The sequence below is a fragment of the Mytilus trossulus genome, chromosome 14 (assembly GCF_036588685.1).
Source record: "Mytilus trossulus isolate FHL-02 chromosome 14, PNRI_Mtr1.1.1.hap1, whole genome shotgun sequence".
NCBI classification, from domain to species: Eukaryota; Metazoa; Mollusca; class Bivalvia; order Mytilida; family Mytilidae; genus Mytilus; species Mytilus trossulus.
Window position 1 is genome coordinate 66,013,012 of NC_086386.1, and position 17,859 is coordinate 66,030,870.

Sequence of the window (17,859 nt, forward strand, 5' to 3'; positions counted from 1 at the left end):
CATCTACTAACTTGATATTTTTGTATCAAAATTTATAATTGACTGCATGGTAATAACTGGTCATTCTGGTAAATATTAGGACTTTACGTATATAATTACACCTTAGTTATGTAAGAATCCTGAATTTTGATTGGTTGATAGCCAGCGTATTTTTCACCAATTTACTGTTTTCAAATAAATATCGTTCCTTTTTTTAACGCCGCCGGGGTATTTGCCAAAAGGATATGCCTTTTTTACCCTCTCTGTCGTGGTATTTGCCAAAAAATACTCTATCCGACTAGACGCTTGTAACGTCACGATCATCAATGCTTTTTTTCGGAACATTAACATTCGGTGTAATTAAACAGATATAGCATGTGCCTTACGGCTCGCAAAATTTAACATTCTCTCGACTGGTATTTTTTGCAAATACCCCTCCTTAACATGATATATCTGTTCAAAATACCACTGTAAAATGTATATATGTGCATTTCTTTCAGAAAATAATTGAATAAATAAATAGATAGATATAACGTGTATTGCAGGGTTGTCAAACACAAAAGATGCAGTATGGAGATGAAATAGACAACGACTGCGATGGTGAAATCGACGAAGAAGAATGTGATGGAAAAGGTTATTACAATAATGATGGTCAAGCAATAGCTTAATAGGATAGCAATATCCATTATTGTTTGAGTAATGTATTTCTCTTTAAACCCAAACTGCATTTATCTTCACGAAAGTTATAAGACTAAATAAAACATAATTTCTCTGCATCTTTTTAACAGCATCATAGTGAAACAAAGCTGAAAACATTGACTGGACTTTTGAAATTGGCTATTTTTTTAATATATTTCTTTCTTTCATATCACGTTTTTCTACAAAAAAAAAGTTGTCATTAAAAAAAGGTAATATAATAAACAATAACTGACTATGATTGAATAAAAATCAGATCTATTTGTTTTTATGGTGCCAAAAAAAACTTGCAATCTAATTGGTTAAAACGTGGGCGTAAATAACACCAGCCCAAGTTCATCCGGGGAAATGTAAACATTACAAAAATACATTTTTTATGCGCCAAAATTAAAAAAAAAAGAATATTTTCAGACATATAATTGTATACTTACATGTATTTCAAAAGTTCAAAATACAAATATGCTTGAAGGAAAATATATGATATTGCAAATTGAGGCTTCAAAATAACGTTTCTATTACTCACACCACTGAAGATATGTGAATATGCTGTACACATGTTTGCACTTCATGTGTTGAGAGGTAAACAATCTTTTCCGCCATTTATCGTTTTCTGTTTTGCATTCTTATATGACGTCTTTCGCTTTGTAGACAACAAGTGATCAAATTCTTGATATATGTTTACTTTATTTCATCAGACACAAATGAATTGAAGTTAGAATATTTTAAGTATAAACCACTTTTAAAGTGATGTTTATTCCGAATTTCTGAATGAGATCCTTGTTTGATTTATCTTTCCTTGTTTGTGTGCATAGTAAATGTACAATATAATCATCATAATGAAGTGACCATACTATAATAAGTTTTGCACAATCTCTGCTGAACCTAACTCATTTTATATGATATACATACACACTCATGATGTGCAGTCTTTGTTCGATTATTAGATATTTTTGTTAGTTTTTAGGATATATTATTGATCATGCATTAATTTGATTTACATTGTGACACAAAAGTATTGCTTTTCATCAAGAGTGATACTTCATTTGAAGTTTTCAATTTTTTTAATTGTCTCTTATAAACTGTCCTTTTAAACGAGAAATATTAACATTTAGACAAATCTTATATATTTACAGCTACATCTCATTAAGAATATTGATCTTTGATCGTATTAGAGAAATCATTGAGTTTAAAACATCTCTGCCTTCTTAAATAGACAAAGGATCATATAAATTTGTAAATTTGACATAGGAGTTTTTAATACATGTATACAAAGGACAAACATAGAAACTCCAATATCTACATGTAGTAAAATGAACAACTCTGACAGTATTGAAATATAAGGCTTATTTAGATTATATAAAGTTTATTTAACTAAAACAGTCTTTCAAATAGAATGAACATGTTAGACAGACATCTTATGACAGAATTATAGACAAATCTGACTGTATCAGATTTGAAGGCAAAACAATTGAAATGTGTATACTTGTGCTTCTTGTGTGATCTTTTCTTTTTTGCAATAACCACAAAGAATGGAAAAATGTATTTGTGTGTTGGAAAGAATGACAGTAAGTAAAATAAATGCATTATGAAATTATAGGAATGAAATAATCTTTCAAAATATGAACATAACATGAAATATATAGATATTCACTGTTGGGTGCTCAAGTTAAATTTCCTTCTGAATCCAATGTATTTATTAAAATTTCTTCTCAGTTATCTCCCTTAAACCATTTAGAGTGAATATCCTATACAATAATTACCTTAGTTAATATTTATGTTCTCCAATGATGTGTCTTATGAAATATCGGGACTTAAGATTAATATAGAAAAAAACAAGTGTTATTTGGATAGGTAGCAAAAAAAACATAGCTTAGATAAAAATTGTTTAAAGTGGGGATTAAAATGGAGCTCCAGTACATGCAAGCTCCCTGGAATTACTTTTTCAGTTGACCTAGATAGAATGATTAATTTAAATTATAGGCCAGTTTAAGATGATAAGACAACACTTTGAAAAATTGGTCAAATATCTCACCCCCTTTGGAATGATTACCATGTTGAAAACGTTGGGCATATCTAAATTAAATCATCTGTTTCTATCTAGCCCTATAGCTAGTCAAGATGAAAATATAAACGTAATTTAACAAATAAAACGTATGGTTTTATTTTGGATAATAAATCAGATAAGGTCAACCGAGATCTTTTATGTCAAGATCATTATAAGGGTGGTTTAAAAATGCTAAATTTAAAAGCATTTATACAGGGACTAAAACTTACACTGGTAAGACGGCTGTATTATTCAAATTTTAAGTGGGTTAGATAAGTCTCTATTGTTAAGCAAATAAATTTTATTGAACTAAGTTATATTGGGCCTATTAAAGGTCATCAATTAACTTTTGGCAAGAGTTTTTTTATGCTTGGAAAACCCTTAATCAAATTTTAAAAAAAACAAGATTTTATCGTATTCTTTATGGGAGGTAGAAAACATAAAAATTGGTGGTTCAAGAGTCTACTATAAAAACTGGACAAGCACTGGAATGAAACAAATTAATTTAAGACAAATTCAACGATGAACTGAAGGATGTTTAATAAATCCTTTCATGTTCCTGATGAAATAATAAAGTAACATGCCAGTTTTTTTAAGAGAATGAAGCATTTTGTTATCCTCGCATTTCCTAAGTTCTTAGAAACACCAATATCTAAATATAACTGTTGGTTTCGTTTTGACTTGAAAATATGCAATATAAATTTATCAAATATGCCCTTTTCTCTCTTTAATTTGTCCATTCTGAGACACAAGGTTCAACATACGAAATAGGGGATATAGTCCCGAAAACTTTCTCAAATAAAGAGGGAAAGGGGTAAGGGTGGGTTTTAGAAACATTAAACCTGTAAAATGAATTTTGAATATGCACTTTATATCTGTCACTGGGCGTCATAAATTGTTATGCCAAATTAATAATTTGTTATATCAAATTAATAATTTGATAAATCAAATAAAATATTTTTGTATATCAAATTGATAATCTGTTATATCAAACTGAAAATCTGTTATATCAAATTGATAATATCTTTTAACCTAAGTGTCTTTTCTGAATAAAAAAAGGTTCAAAGGACATTTACAGAGTTTTAAATGAGAAATATATTACTTTTGCTGTAAAGGAAAAATGGGAGAACCATCTTAATATGATTGGTATTAACTGAAAAAAATACACTTCATGTACAAAATATACTAGAAGCACTAAGCTTTGCTGGTTCCAATATAGAATTATCCATAGAATTTTAGGGACGAATTCACTACTTTACAAGATGAAAATAAAAAAGTAGCATATGTACAAGTAAATAAATAGTAGCATAAATAGTAACATGTGTACATTTTCTAAAGAAGGACCAGAGACATAGAACATTTATTTAGGAGCTGTCCGATGGTCGCCAGTCTCTGGCATGCACTAAATATCTGGATTTTTGAAATGACAAATATTGAACTGCCTTTGAATATTATGAGTATTCTATTTGGTATCTGCTATTTAGTATTCTATTTGGTAAGGCCCCGCTACCGAACCTATGCACATTCCCTAATGTAAGCTTGTGGTATATGCATGTAGCTCGTCTTTAATAAAACCGCGAATCAAGTTTTCTGTGTTTTCGTTTTCTGGTTCTCTTAGGCCTGTACAAATGATATTGTTTTTCATTGAGCGACATTGTAAATCAATTTAAGCGCATCATTCTCTTCCTTATTTCCTGCTTTAATTCGCGTGACATGTCCTCAAAATCATTTACCGCCTTTCTCATCGCTGTTCTTATTCCGCTCACTTCTTTTACATTGCTCTCATATGCTTGGCTCTAAAATCGTCAATGAAATCGCTAAGTCCTTGCATGTTTCTATTTGTCTCACTGTTATCGTTCTTCGTTTGCTTCATGTCCCTATCAATATTAACGTTTTTATTCTTTATAGAAGCAATATCAGATTCGGTTGTAGCATACTTGCTTTTTAGCTTATTTACATCAGACTCCACGTTCGGCTTACTTTCGTTTTAAGCTCACCAAAATTATGTACCATTGTAGTTAGAGTTCTGTTTATCTGTGTAACTTGTAGCATCCCTTTTTCAATTGTGGTTACTCTTTCGTTCATTCCAACCATAAGCTGATACACGTTTTCAAGTGTTACACATTCTTTAGTTTCTCCATACACTACTTCTCTACTTTCATTGATCAATTCCGCTACTGTGTTTGTACTATCCATGGTCGCACTCGTATAGAGCCTCAAATCGACTTTAATATGGATTGTATTGTTTATGTATTGTAAATACCCCGGGGCTCAGGTAGGTATAAGGTAAACAATTCAGGTATATAACAAGCTCTCTCGGGTATTATCAATAACTTTAAGTAATGGCACTAGATTTTTTAAGTTTTCCCAAAAAAGTTTCGTCTTTCAGCAGAAAGTGAAAGCGGGAGCTGGATCCCAAATCCCATCGTTAATCATGCTCTCAGTTCACAGTGTAGATACTATTCTGTACGCTATCCGGAAGGCGCGATTTTCGAAGCGATGATTTCCTACTGACTAACAGAACGGTTTTGCCTACGGTGTCTTTTCTCATCATTTGTTTACTCCTATAACTTTAAAGTGCTTTGCACATCTTCAAGGTATTGTAGCATCATAAATATGAGTAACTGTACCAAAAACATGCATTAGAATATAAGATATATGTGTGCATCACACCAACTTAATAGAAAAAAGTGAAATCGATGGACAATTTTGCTCTCGTAACTACAAAGCAAATAATCATTAATTGCAAATATTTGCATCAGTTTACAGTTAAATATATACTGTTTTAATATTCTTTTCGTATTTAAGTAGAATATTCGTATTTCCCCTAAAAAAAATGTTTTCCTTGAGGATCAGTCTAGAACTGACTGTATTTAGAAGCGATTTCTAATTTTTTTACTGTATGACCACTCATGATTTAAAAAAAAACAACAACGGCAATTTGAAGGCATATACGTGTCTATGTGATATTATGAACTGTCCAGGGAACTATTATAACGTATATTTTTTTTCATCACACAATACAAATTTTTTTCTGATGATTTTTGTAGACGCCAAAATAATTGTATTTTGTTCTGTCAGTCTTATTTAAAATCAAATGCCTAAAAAGCAATACATGATTCGCTTGTGGACTTTGTAATAATGTATCGTTGCAGTTATATGTTTAGCTATTACATTTTAAAGGCTATTTACACCGTCCGCTGTTGAGGGTGATATAATTTGGGTAAGTTTACAAAAATGATTACATGTATCAATAACGAATGAATTTAAAATGAAAAGGATTTTATCAGTTTACTTAAAGCGATTTCTGGGTTCTGGGTTAATCCATATATGTCATTGTACTGGTTGCATTTATTAATTGCGTGGCAACTTATACACTTTTATCCTTTTTAACAGGATTTTCCACAGAAAAATCGGTTGGTGTGTTGAAGGTTGGTGCGACCAATAAAACGGTTCAACCCGCTGTACTAAAATTTTAAAATAAATTGGGACTTGGATTGAGAGTTGTCTCAGACCACATCTTCTTATTTGTATTATTTTGGTGATGTTAGAAAGCTGCCAAACATTGTCCATGCCCTTTACTCATGAACCGTTTAATCAAAGTTTTTAAAAAAAAAATATTTGTCGTTAGTGATGCCAAAATGGAGGTCAAGTTGATATTGACGGTTTTTACAGTTTCTGATCATGAGGTATGCTTCTCGAAAGGTTTAAAAATGGTGTTTCCAGTCGTGTCCATGCGTTAACTCGTGAATCGTTCAATCACTTTCAAACTTTAATATGTTGTTACTGATGATAACACGGAGGTCAGGTTAGATATTTATGATTTTCACATTCACCGTTCATGAAGAAAGATGGTTCTTGAAAGATTAAAAAATGCAAGATATAAATAAATTTAAAAAAATCTGGATTGCTGTCCTCTGAAAGGCTCTTGTTTTGATTTTCCTTGGAAGTCGACTATGTTTTTTATCTCCATTTTTCATTAACATCTGCCCCATTATAGAAACATTCAGGTATAAGTCGACCCTAAGGAAAACTTTGGAATGGGGTAAAAGGGAGGCACATCATTAATATCTAGTCCACTGACTTTGTTATTTGAAAATTGTTAATGAAATGTACATGTTAAATTCAAATCAATATAAATACTGTAATGCATTCAAGTAAACGAAAGATATATTTCTTTTTCAGGATAATCCAATGTCAAGTTTTCATGATTCGGAAGAATTAAAGTTGAAAGTTGCAACATGTGTTTCTCCATCCATTACAAATGTCCGAACAAAATACTTCAAACTGATACCTGCTGAAATTAAGGAAGCTCGCTTGTCATGTTTTCAAAATTTGGTAACGCGCGTTATTCAGTGTGTACCATATTTTTTTTATGTTTTTTCTTCATAGACAGAAAAATATAGCAGTCATTCCTTAAATAGTTTTTGGGGACATAAACTTGTTAATGATAAAGCTATATGAAAAGTCAAGAGAGAACATTTTCCGGCAAATATATCGAAAACAAGCACGGTGACCTATATTTTTTTTTTTTGCTCTTTGGATTTCTATATTAATCCCCTATTAATATAAACTAGTGTTTTGGAAAGTTAATTACTTTGAAACTGAGAAGCGAACTCCCTGAAGAAGGACAATACAATCATAATTCCTCAATGTGAATCACCTACCCTTAATGTATGTAATATTTTTTCGGAACTGTTGTCAACTGTTACGAAGAAATGTGGAACAGAAGTACAATTGAGTATCAAAGAGACAGCTCTACATCCAAAACAAAGTGAAGGAACTGTGTTCAATTATAGGCTCCAGTACGGCCTCGAATGTGTGTAAATACATGCATTTTTTTTATAACAATTAAATCTGTGTGTTTGTACAATTTTAAGTATAACGGAGGACATTTCTGAAACTAATATAATTTAAATTAACTTTATTATATTGCAAAAAACATGAAACCCTGACGGGTTAAAATGCAAACATAGTACATTGTATACACAAGTGACAAGAAACATTAATATACATGATAAATGATTTTAAAAAGTGAAGTTGATATTAATAACATATATCTATATATATATATATAGATGTATATAATAATTGACCAATGTGGACCTTATTTTCGCAATTCCATAGATTGCTTTATATAGTCTACAACACTAGATAAAATATCTTTATTGGGATCTAGAATAGTTTTAAGTTTATAGTTTGAGTCAAGCTCGTTAAAATTAGGATAATGGGTTTTAATTGCATTTATAAGGGAATGTCTTACATTACTGTTAATTAAAAGTGTTCCTCATCATCTAAAATTTTACAAACTTTGCACAGTCTGTGTTCTCTTTGAATTTTTTATAACGTCCTTATTCAATTTCCAAATTATGATCACTTACACGTAATTTTGTTAAAAGCTGACGACTATTAAAATTGTTTAGATTGTGCAGGTAGTCCTCAAATTTAATTTAATTTTTAAGTTTCCTATAAAGATAAAGTTTTGAACTGTTATCAATATTTGAAAGTTTTTGAAGAGTGATGTTATTATACTTTTCGTTCACTATACATTTAAAAGTTTTTTTGAGTGAATTTTTTATAAGTTTAAAAGGTTTATCAAAATCAACATATTGTTCTTCATCAATATTAAATTCTTTAAAAATATGCTTGGCAAAAGTGTACCAAGTATATATTCCATCTTCAGACATAGACTTATTTACTGCAAAAGCTTCTTTAACAAGAGGGTTTATTTCATGGCAGTTTATTCTACAAAAATATAATAAAACTTGAGTTTTGATAAAAGAGTCAAGTGGAAATCGTCCTTACTCAGTTCCATGCAAAGTGGCTTTATTTATGGCTCTATAAATTGAGTAATAATCCTCCATAAACCAACTTTCAACTTTCTCGCTATTATATAAAATTATGGGTTTAATTAGTGAATCAAATAATTTACATGATAAATCAACAGGGACATGATGAAAATTATACATATATTTTTTTAGTGAAAATAACGCTTTAAGCGCTTTTTTGGATAGTTCATGTGTAGATCTCTTAAATTTTCCTTTATTATCAATAATGTTCCCAAGAAAATTATACTCTTTAACTTCAGTTAACTGATTTTGGTGATAAAAAAATTTTGACTCAAAAGAATTTCTAGAATGAAAAATCATAACTTTTGTTTTATTTGTATTTACAGTCAGCTGCCATTTGTAGCAATATTTTTCCAGTTTATTCAAAGCAGATTGTAAACCGTTTTGTGATTCTGATAATATTAAAAGATCATCAGCAAAACTAAGACTACTTATTGATGTTTTATCTAAAGACACAGGATCACATGTCCCATCAAAAATTGAATGGAGATCATTAATAAAACAATTAAACAATGTGGGGCTCAAACTGTCCCCTTGTTTGACCCCTTTATCTATTTAAAAAAATTCAGACTGTTTATTATCTATTTTAACTGAAGATTCACAACACTTATACATATCTTTAATTACTTCAAATATTTTCTTTCCAAAATCATCCTTCTTTAATTTGTATAAGAGACCAGTGTCAAAAGCACGACGCAAATCAACAAAGCAAGAGTAAATTTTACTCTTCTTTTTTGTCAAATATTTTATCATTAAAGTTTTTAGAATAAAAATACTATCTGCTGTCCTATGATTATTTCTAAATCCAAATTGGTGAACTGAAATTTGTCTTCATAGTAAGTTACAACTCTAGAATTAATAACAGAACTGAAAAGTTTAGCAATACAATTTTGAAGGGAAATTCCCCTATAGTTATTAATATCTAGCTTGTCTCCAGCTTTATGAATAAGTATGGTAAAAGATTTTCTCCAGTTTGATGGATATTTACCAGAATCAAGAATTAAATTAAAAAAGCTTAGTAATAGCTTTATAATTAACAACACCACTATATTTAATAATTTCATTACAAATTTGGTCTGGACCAGAGCTTTTTCCAGTTTTTTAGTTTTTGTATACATTATTTACTTCATTGATAGTAAACGGTTTATCAGTTACCTCATTGAATAAAAGTGCATCAGTTTCATTTAATATATTGGTTTCAATTTTAGTTTTAAATTCTTTATCATAGTTTACAGACTCTCCTTGATGCTTAAAATGATCAATAATTTCTGGAAAACCAGCTTGAAGCTCAATTTTATTATAAGTGTTCTCATATTTTAATGACTTTAATAATTTCCAATATTGTTTAGGGTCTGTATCTCTAAGGGCTGAAAGCTGACTAAATATTTCCTTTTTAAATTGATTTTTCTTTCTTTTTATTAATTTTTTACAAAGTTTACAGTGACCTAGGAAATTATTTTTTGAATTGAGGTTCTAAGGATTTATTCGTAATAATTTGGCTAGATTTGATACAGTTTGCTTTACATCAGCTAGTTCTCTATCTTCCCATGGCTTTTTCTTTTTTAATTTCTTTTTACGAAAGGATTTAATAATTTTACATGAACGCATGGTTAATGTTTTAAATATATAATTTAGTTGTTGTTCTGCTCTTTCAACCCCAGAACAATTTATTTCAAATGGCGTATTTTCATAACCAAGTATTTCATCTCTAGTGCTGCTTTCTTCTAAAACAGTATATAATTGTTCCTTAGAAATAATCTCCCATTTAAATGTCATATCTATCTCACTATATTTTCTGTCTATATTCATATTTTGCATGGATATACACCCTTCTAAAAAGACTACAATTTGAGCATGATCAGATAAATATGAAGGTTCTAATATTTGAAAAAAACTAACAGAGTTAATGAGGTCAACACTGGTCAAGGCATAGTCAACAGTACTACACCCACTGGGTTTAAAACATGTCATATTTCCCAGCATATCACCAATAAAACGTCCGTTCAAAACTCTTAGCTGAGAGGCAATACAGAGATCAATCAATTGCTGACCTTGGGAATTAAAAACTTTATCTAAAGAATTTCTATCTATATTAAAATCTTGTACATAGTCCTCTGTACAACAAAACTTCTTCTTATTTTAGCAACATTTAAACATCCTTATACTTAATGTAGTAAGTCGAGTACACCCTATCAAGCTAAAACAGGTTTCATAAGTTGTTAGGGTGTGAATTTATTGAAAAATATTTGTGTTATTTCGAAAAATGCCACCTTCTAATGTATCGTACATAATTTTGAAATCACCACTAGAATACAGTGAAATAAACTTTAAGACTAATCATACAGTTTCAAAATATACAAGCGAGACTGATCGTACAGTGAGAAATTCAAACAAGTGTAAATTTCTTATTTCTGCCTTCAAAGATCTGGTTGAAACTTTTACCCCCACTTGAAATCTACTTCATTTAGTTAATTAAGTCTGGTTCACACATTAATTTGTACACTAAGAGGGTAAAAAGATTGTTTTTAGGTTCACCGACTGATTTTCCTTAGTGATGCACTTGAAAATCTCTTGATTGAGGCTAAGATTCGAATAATGAATGTGCTGGATTTATTTCTAAACCATTTGAGAATATTGATGTCAGCTGATTAAATTATTTTAAAAGCAATGTTCAGATGATCAACTTACCGTTTAATTCAGTATATCCATCAAATTTAAAATGTGATCCAAAAGGTTCTCGCTTCGAAGATCGCGACTTCCGGATAGCGTACAGGATAGTATCTACACTGTTAGTTACATTTCGAAAAATCTCTTGAAAATTATATAAAATATCGACTTATCTGCAGAGCGATTTCGTACGTGCCTCCATCGTACATTCGTAACTCTCTCTTCAATCTAGTCCGAGTATAAAAAAACTTGAATATTGTAGTAAAATACACAATATAGAAAGTAGAATTTGAAGTAAAAACCTTTAATTTTCTCTTTTCATCATGATTTTTTAATAGTACAAAGTAACACAATCTCTTATTTAATATAACTTTAACTTAATTGCCAAAAATAATTATATCTTTTTCAGACAACGATGGTGATGGCCGGATTGATGAAGACTGCACATGTTGCGGAGAATTACTGAAAAGTATGTATAAAAAACTTCTTTTTTTTAAGTTTGATTTTCACAAATTGAATTATACATCCAATATTTTCAACAATGCCAGAAAACATCATCAATGCCTTCTTTTGTCACGTTTTTCCAGCTATAGGTCGGGTTCAGCCCTCTGAGAAATTCAACACCCAACATTTTCTATATATATTTTGAATATTAAAAAATACATAATAAACTCATCATAGATATCAGGACCAAATTTTGAACATACGGCAGACGCGGGTTTCGTCTTACAAAAGACTCATCAGTGACGCTCGAATCAAACAAAAAAAGTACGAAGTTGAAGAGCATTGAGGACCCAAATTCCTAAAAGTTTTGCCCAATACACCTAAGGTAATCTTATTTAATATTTTAATATTTATTTAATCTTATAAACTAACAATTGGAATTTGAAATTCCCTGATTATTTGTCATGGCATTTATTCAACAATATTCAACAATATAAACCAACAAACAACCAACATCAACAAACTGGCCAACAAATTAAAACTTGATGACAATTGGTCACTGAAGGGAAACCAACAGTAAATAATTACATAAGTTGTATGTTTCATTATAATACTTTATTTTGATTGGCTAACTACACATCACGTGTTATTCCTAAAGCAATTGCATCACTCGAATAAAACTTTTCATTCATGATAACACGTGGTCCCACAATAAAGTGCACAGGCGAATTAAATAAAACAATTATAAAATTCGTGTGTTCATGATCATAGCTTAAAATGTAATTATAAGTATTGAATGCTTCTTTTTGTAACTTCATAGGGTTGTAAAAGCGTTGACCGTGCGCACAATATTTATATATATATATAGCAGCAATTTTGTTTGTTTTAGCGCGTCTGGCGTATAAAATTATAATCCTGGTACTTTTGATAACTATTTACACCACTGGGTCGATGCCACTGCTGGTGGACGTATCGTCCCCGAGGGTATCACCAGCACAGTAGTCAGCACTTCGGTGTTGACATGAATATCAATTATATGGTCATTTATATAAATTTTCTGTTTACAAAAATTTGAATTATTCGAAAAACTAAGGATTTTCTTACCCCAGGAGTAGATTACCTTAGCCGTATTTGGCACAACTTTTTGGAATTTTGGGTCCTCAATGCTCTTCAACTTTGTATTTGTTTGGCTTTTTAACTATTTTGATCTGAGCGTCACTGATGAGTCTTATGTAGACGAAACGCGCGTCTGGCGTATAAAATTATAATCCTGGTACTTTTGATAACTATTTACACCACTGGGTCGATGCCACTGCTGGTGGACGTTTCGTCCCCGAGGGTATCACCAGCCCAGTAGTCAGCACTTCGGTGTTGACATGAATATCAATCATATGGTCATTTATATAAATTTTCTGTTTACAAAACTTTGAATTATTCGAAAAACTAAGGATTTTCTTACCCCAGGAGTAGATTACCTTAGCCGTATTTGGCACAACTTTTTGGAATTTTGGGTCCTCAATGCTCTTCAACTTTGTATTTGTTTGGCTTTTTAACTATTTTGATCTGAGCGTCACTGGTGAGTCTTATGTAGTCTGGCGTATAAAATTATAATCCTGGTACTTTTGATAACTATTAGGGAGGGAGGGACTGGTGGGTTGTTCAATCTTAAAAAATACTCGTGGAATGAAAATTTGTGAGCAACGTGTTAATATATGACCAAAGTCCACGAGGCGCTTCAAATCAATTCTTTCGTATGTTTAAATATATGGTTAAAATTATTTAAATGACAAAACGTAAATATGGGACTGACGTACATTTGAAACAGAATAAACAACTAAATGTATTTGTAATGCAATAAATCAATTTAATTTTAAGATCATTAAATTTTATTTATAACATTCTATGCTCGAAATTTACACAAGATATAACCCGATTTTAACTACTAATGAAGCATCCATCCATAGATAAAGGAAGACAATCTTGCGACATTAAACGTTCACTTTCTATCTTATATGTAGTATAAAAAAAAATGAGATACAATTGACAAAAAAAACATAAGTCTATCCTCAAGATACCAAATGAAGTTCGACCTTCAACATTTATGGTAAACTTAAGGGGGTACCCAACACTATACCCAAAAAAAAAAACCCTGTCGTTTAATTTTTGTTATTATTTTTTTTTTTCATTAATAAACTAGGCCAACCTAAACATTTTGTATAAATTTTAAAAGATTTGAACCATAGGTACAGACCCGTGGTAAAATATGAATATATTTGCTTCGGCTGTTCCGATCTTACTCCCATGTCATCTTTTTTTTTAATGAGGTTACCGACGTCATAGAACGATGACGTCAGAATATAAGCATTTTACGGGAAAATACACGCTTGTGAAACCGACAAGCATCACAATTAACAAGGAAACGTAAACAAACGATGCTAAAATTAGGAGATAACTGTATTGTATTTTAAGCTTGGCCTTCGTAAAACGTAGATTTTACTGTCGCAAATTGAGTTTACCTAGCGACGCAGTTATCTCCATTCTAATGCCACATATTAAAATAAATGTCAAAATAGTTTGGCTTAAAAATGGCATAAATGAAAAGTCCGCGAAACTGTTGCATTGTCTTTAGCATCTAAACAATGTTACGTCATGTGTTAATTCTGGATGTCAAACATGAATACTAAACGTATTTTTACTTTTCGTACGCTTCAGAATGTTTTCAATATAGACAAAAAGAAGATTTTGAGGCTCAAAATATGAATATATAATTAATTTTTTGAGAAAATACATATCCCCAAAAAAATCGGAATTCAAAATGGTGACTTTCTTAGTTACGGACTGGTAGAATGTGTTATATAAGCCATTGTTTGTATACATATAAAACAAATAAGTTAAGTAATCGTTTACAATCTTCCATTTTTTTCGCTTTGGAGATTCCATATTTCGTCAAGTTATCGAAATTCCAATGGGATTAACTGTGCACAACTTATTGCGGAGTTATGAGTTACAATTTATGACTAACATCAATAAATACCCATCGAATAAACATCTGATACAAAAATTTAACAGTACTTGGATGATATATTGGCTATCAATAATGACGACTTCAGTTTGTATATACCAAAGAAATGTGTCCTGTTGATTTTACTTTATTTAACCCTCTTGCTGCCGGAGGGACACATATGTCCATGGTTAAATGTATGCAAGCTTCTCATGCATCAATGCTGTATCTCTTTCAACTAAAAGACCGAAGATTAAACACTGTTATGTTTTCGCCAATGGGTCCGAAATGTAATGGTCATTATTTCGTGACGTCATATATCGAATGACGTCGTTGTTTGACATGTTACGTCACAGACGTCGAGCTGTCGTGTTTTCCGGCATATGAAATGCAACCTTGAAAAACGGTCGGCAGCAAGAATGACTGTAATATTTTTTCTGTCTATGAAGAAATAACATAAACAATTTGGTGCAAACTAGATAACGCGCGTAGCGGGTTATTTAACAGCGTGCACCACATTTTTTTATGTTATTTCGAATATACAGAAAAATATTACAGTCATTTCTTACAATTTAATTCTTAGTTCCATTTTAACCCGTAGAAAACCATGAAAAAAAGTTGATGACGTAACGGTCACATGACTAAATTATGTCTATGGGCTGATAACAAAATACCGTCAGCCAATCAGAAGACGCGTCACAACCAAAATTAATTTATATAAATAAAAGATAATACTAACAATGACCTCTGCCCTTTCTCGTTTTTGATATCTATATAATAAACAGGAACCTTTATTCAAAAAAAATATGACTTTTCATTTCCTATAGTTAATAATCCATTTTTAGATTGTGGCGTTACCATGTCACCATCTTATGGTGTTTATATATCTCAACGATTCGCTCGTGTATGTAGCAACGTTTAAGATTTTAGCGAAAGAAATTAATGTATTACTGAAAAATCATTACACCAGGGTTTTCGATATCACAAACTAGTCAAAACATTTACTAAATTTTATCATTGGTACAAGGACATCATTCGTAAATATAACTCAACTCATCTTATACGTTCAGGTGGTCATTGTAAGCTTTATCAATCTTTTATGATAAAATCCATACAAAGCATAAAGATGTTAGTTTTCACCTCAAAATCTTATAAAACCTTTAAACAGACTTATTAAGGAACCGTTACGATACTGTTGTCAAGTCACTAAAGATTGCATATTTTGGCTTTAAAATTGATTCACTTATAGGGTCTTTGCATCGGAATTAAACACATTTATTCTAAAACCAGTTGTTAGCATGACATGGGTTATGTTCTTCTCATATATTTTAAGAGGAAAGTATAATCTTTCAATCAGTTTAATTGAGGTCTGGAGCTGGCATGTCAATAACTGCTAGTAGTCCTAAGACCTTTGTTATTCATGTATTATTGACATTTTGTTTATTTTATTTTCTGACATCGGACGATTGTTTTTTTTTTTCATTCGCTAGAGATATTGGAGGAGGGTTGAGATCTCAAAAACATGTTTAACCCCGCCGCATTTTTTCACCTGTCCCTAGTAAGAAAGGAGCCTCTGTCTCTGTCTTGTAAGATTTTTAATTTTATGTTTCTTGTGTGTAATTCGGAGTTTAGTATGACGTCTAATTAGCACTGAACTAGTATACATATTTGTTTATGGGTCGGGTCAGCTGAAGGATGCTACCGGTTGCGGGAGTTTCTCACAGCATTATATACCAATTGGTGGTCTTCGACCGTTGTCTGGTTGTTGTCTCTTTGACAAATTCCCCATTTTTATTCTATTTTTTATCACAATGATTTTAAATCTTTTCTAAATTTTGATATTTTCTAACTTGGTTTTGATTAAATAAATCAATCCTCAATTATTTGATTGGATACTTTGAATAAATCCCCGCTTTCGACTTCATGAGATTATTGTTTTGTTATAAGTGACAGTGTATTCAGAATGTTTATCAATTGAATTGACATTCATAATTTCAAGATTCTTTTAAAATATGTGTATTCGGTCAAGGAAGACTAAATGGGCTATGTGGCAGATTTTGCTAAAAATTTACATACATTTTAAGACATTATTGAGTAGAATGAAAGATTTACTGATTTTAAGACTTTTATTGAGTAGAATAAGAGATTTGCTGATTTTAAGACTTTTATTGAGTAGAATAAAAGATTTGCTTATTTTAAGACTTTTATTGAGTAGAATTAGAGATTTGCTGATTTTAATACAAGTTTTAGATGTTTTTTCGACGATTTTATGTGCATTCTTTATACAAAAGTTCACCCATTTAAAAAAAAAATCCAATCTGTAATATTTCAAATGACAAATGCATGTTTTTTTCGATTTTCAGTTGTAGTTCATCGAGCCAGAGTTGAAATCTGTGACATACTGTAACTTTACCTTAATAAACCGATTCCGTTCGACAGACATACGCTCGAGACAGCCGATGCATGTTTATATAAAAGTTTTATTTATACTTTCAGATCCTGCAATTGGTAGATAATTCCAACAGGAAGATGTTGCGAAAAAAACCCGCAATAAAGTTGCTTCATCAAATTGGTCAGCTGTTATCTAATTAGATATATATATGTTTTATATATGTGTAAATCAATAGACCACTTTCGAGTTCATCCGTCACCGACAAAAACTCGTCAATTATGCACGCCTTTATGACGTCATTTACCAGATAGAGGGGCTCGCCTGTATCCCTGCACTATTTGCGTTCATCAAGCGTCTTGGTGATCGTCTTTGTGCAAGATAAACTAGAAATAATGGTTGCTCTGTAGGTACTTACTGACAATTCCCTAATGACAGCAGTGTTGATTGTCAATTTTGAGAATTCAATTTGCCGAATAATTCGTACAATATAGAATTATAGTTTTCCAACACAGGCACTTGTCTCAAAAAAAAAATTTCCTATATACCTTAATATAACACAAGGTACTTAACTAATTTTTTTGAAAAATGACACCCAGTCCCGAATTCACGTTATTTTTTTATTTCTCGGTTGTCAAACCTACTTAAAGTTAATATGCCGTAAATCTAAATTGATTTATCTACACAATGGTATATGACACGACTATCATTGTTGTCGGGATCATTGGTAGCAGGCCTCAGAAGTCGGTCAACGGGATGTTTTTTACATTCGTCTCAATTTTTGGCAACA

The 17,859-nt window shown here is 31.0% G+C and overlaps 1 protein-coding gene across 2 annotated transcripts in view; it reads left to right on the plus strand.

Moving 5' to 3' along the window:
* Positions 1-17,251, plus strand: part of LOC134696054 (IgGFc-binding protein-like) — a 60,906-nt gene extending 43,655 nt beyond the window's left edge. For both annotated transcript variants that reach the window (XM_063557620.1, XM_063557619.1), the window contains exons 3-5: positions 525-612; positions 11,645-11,704; positions 17,177-17,251. In XM_063557620.1, coding sequence (XP_063413690.1) covers positions 525-612; positions 11,645-11,704; positions 17,177-17,196 — 168 coding nt within the window. In that variant the 3' untranslated portion in view covers positions 17,197-17,251. The remainder of the gene's footprint in view (positions 1-524; positions 613-11,644; positions 11,705-17,176) is intronic.
* Positions 17,252-17,859: the final 608 nt, after the last annotated feature.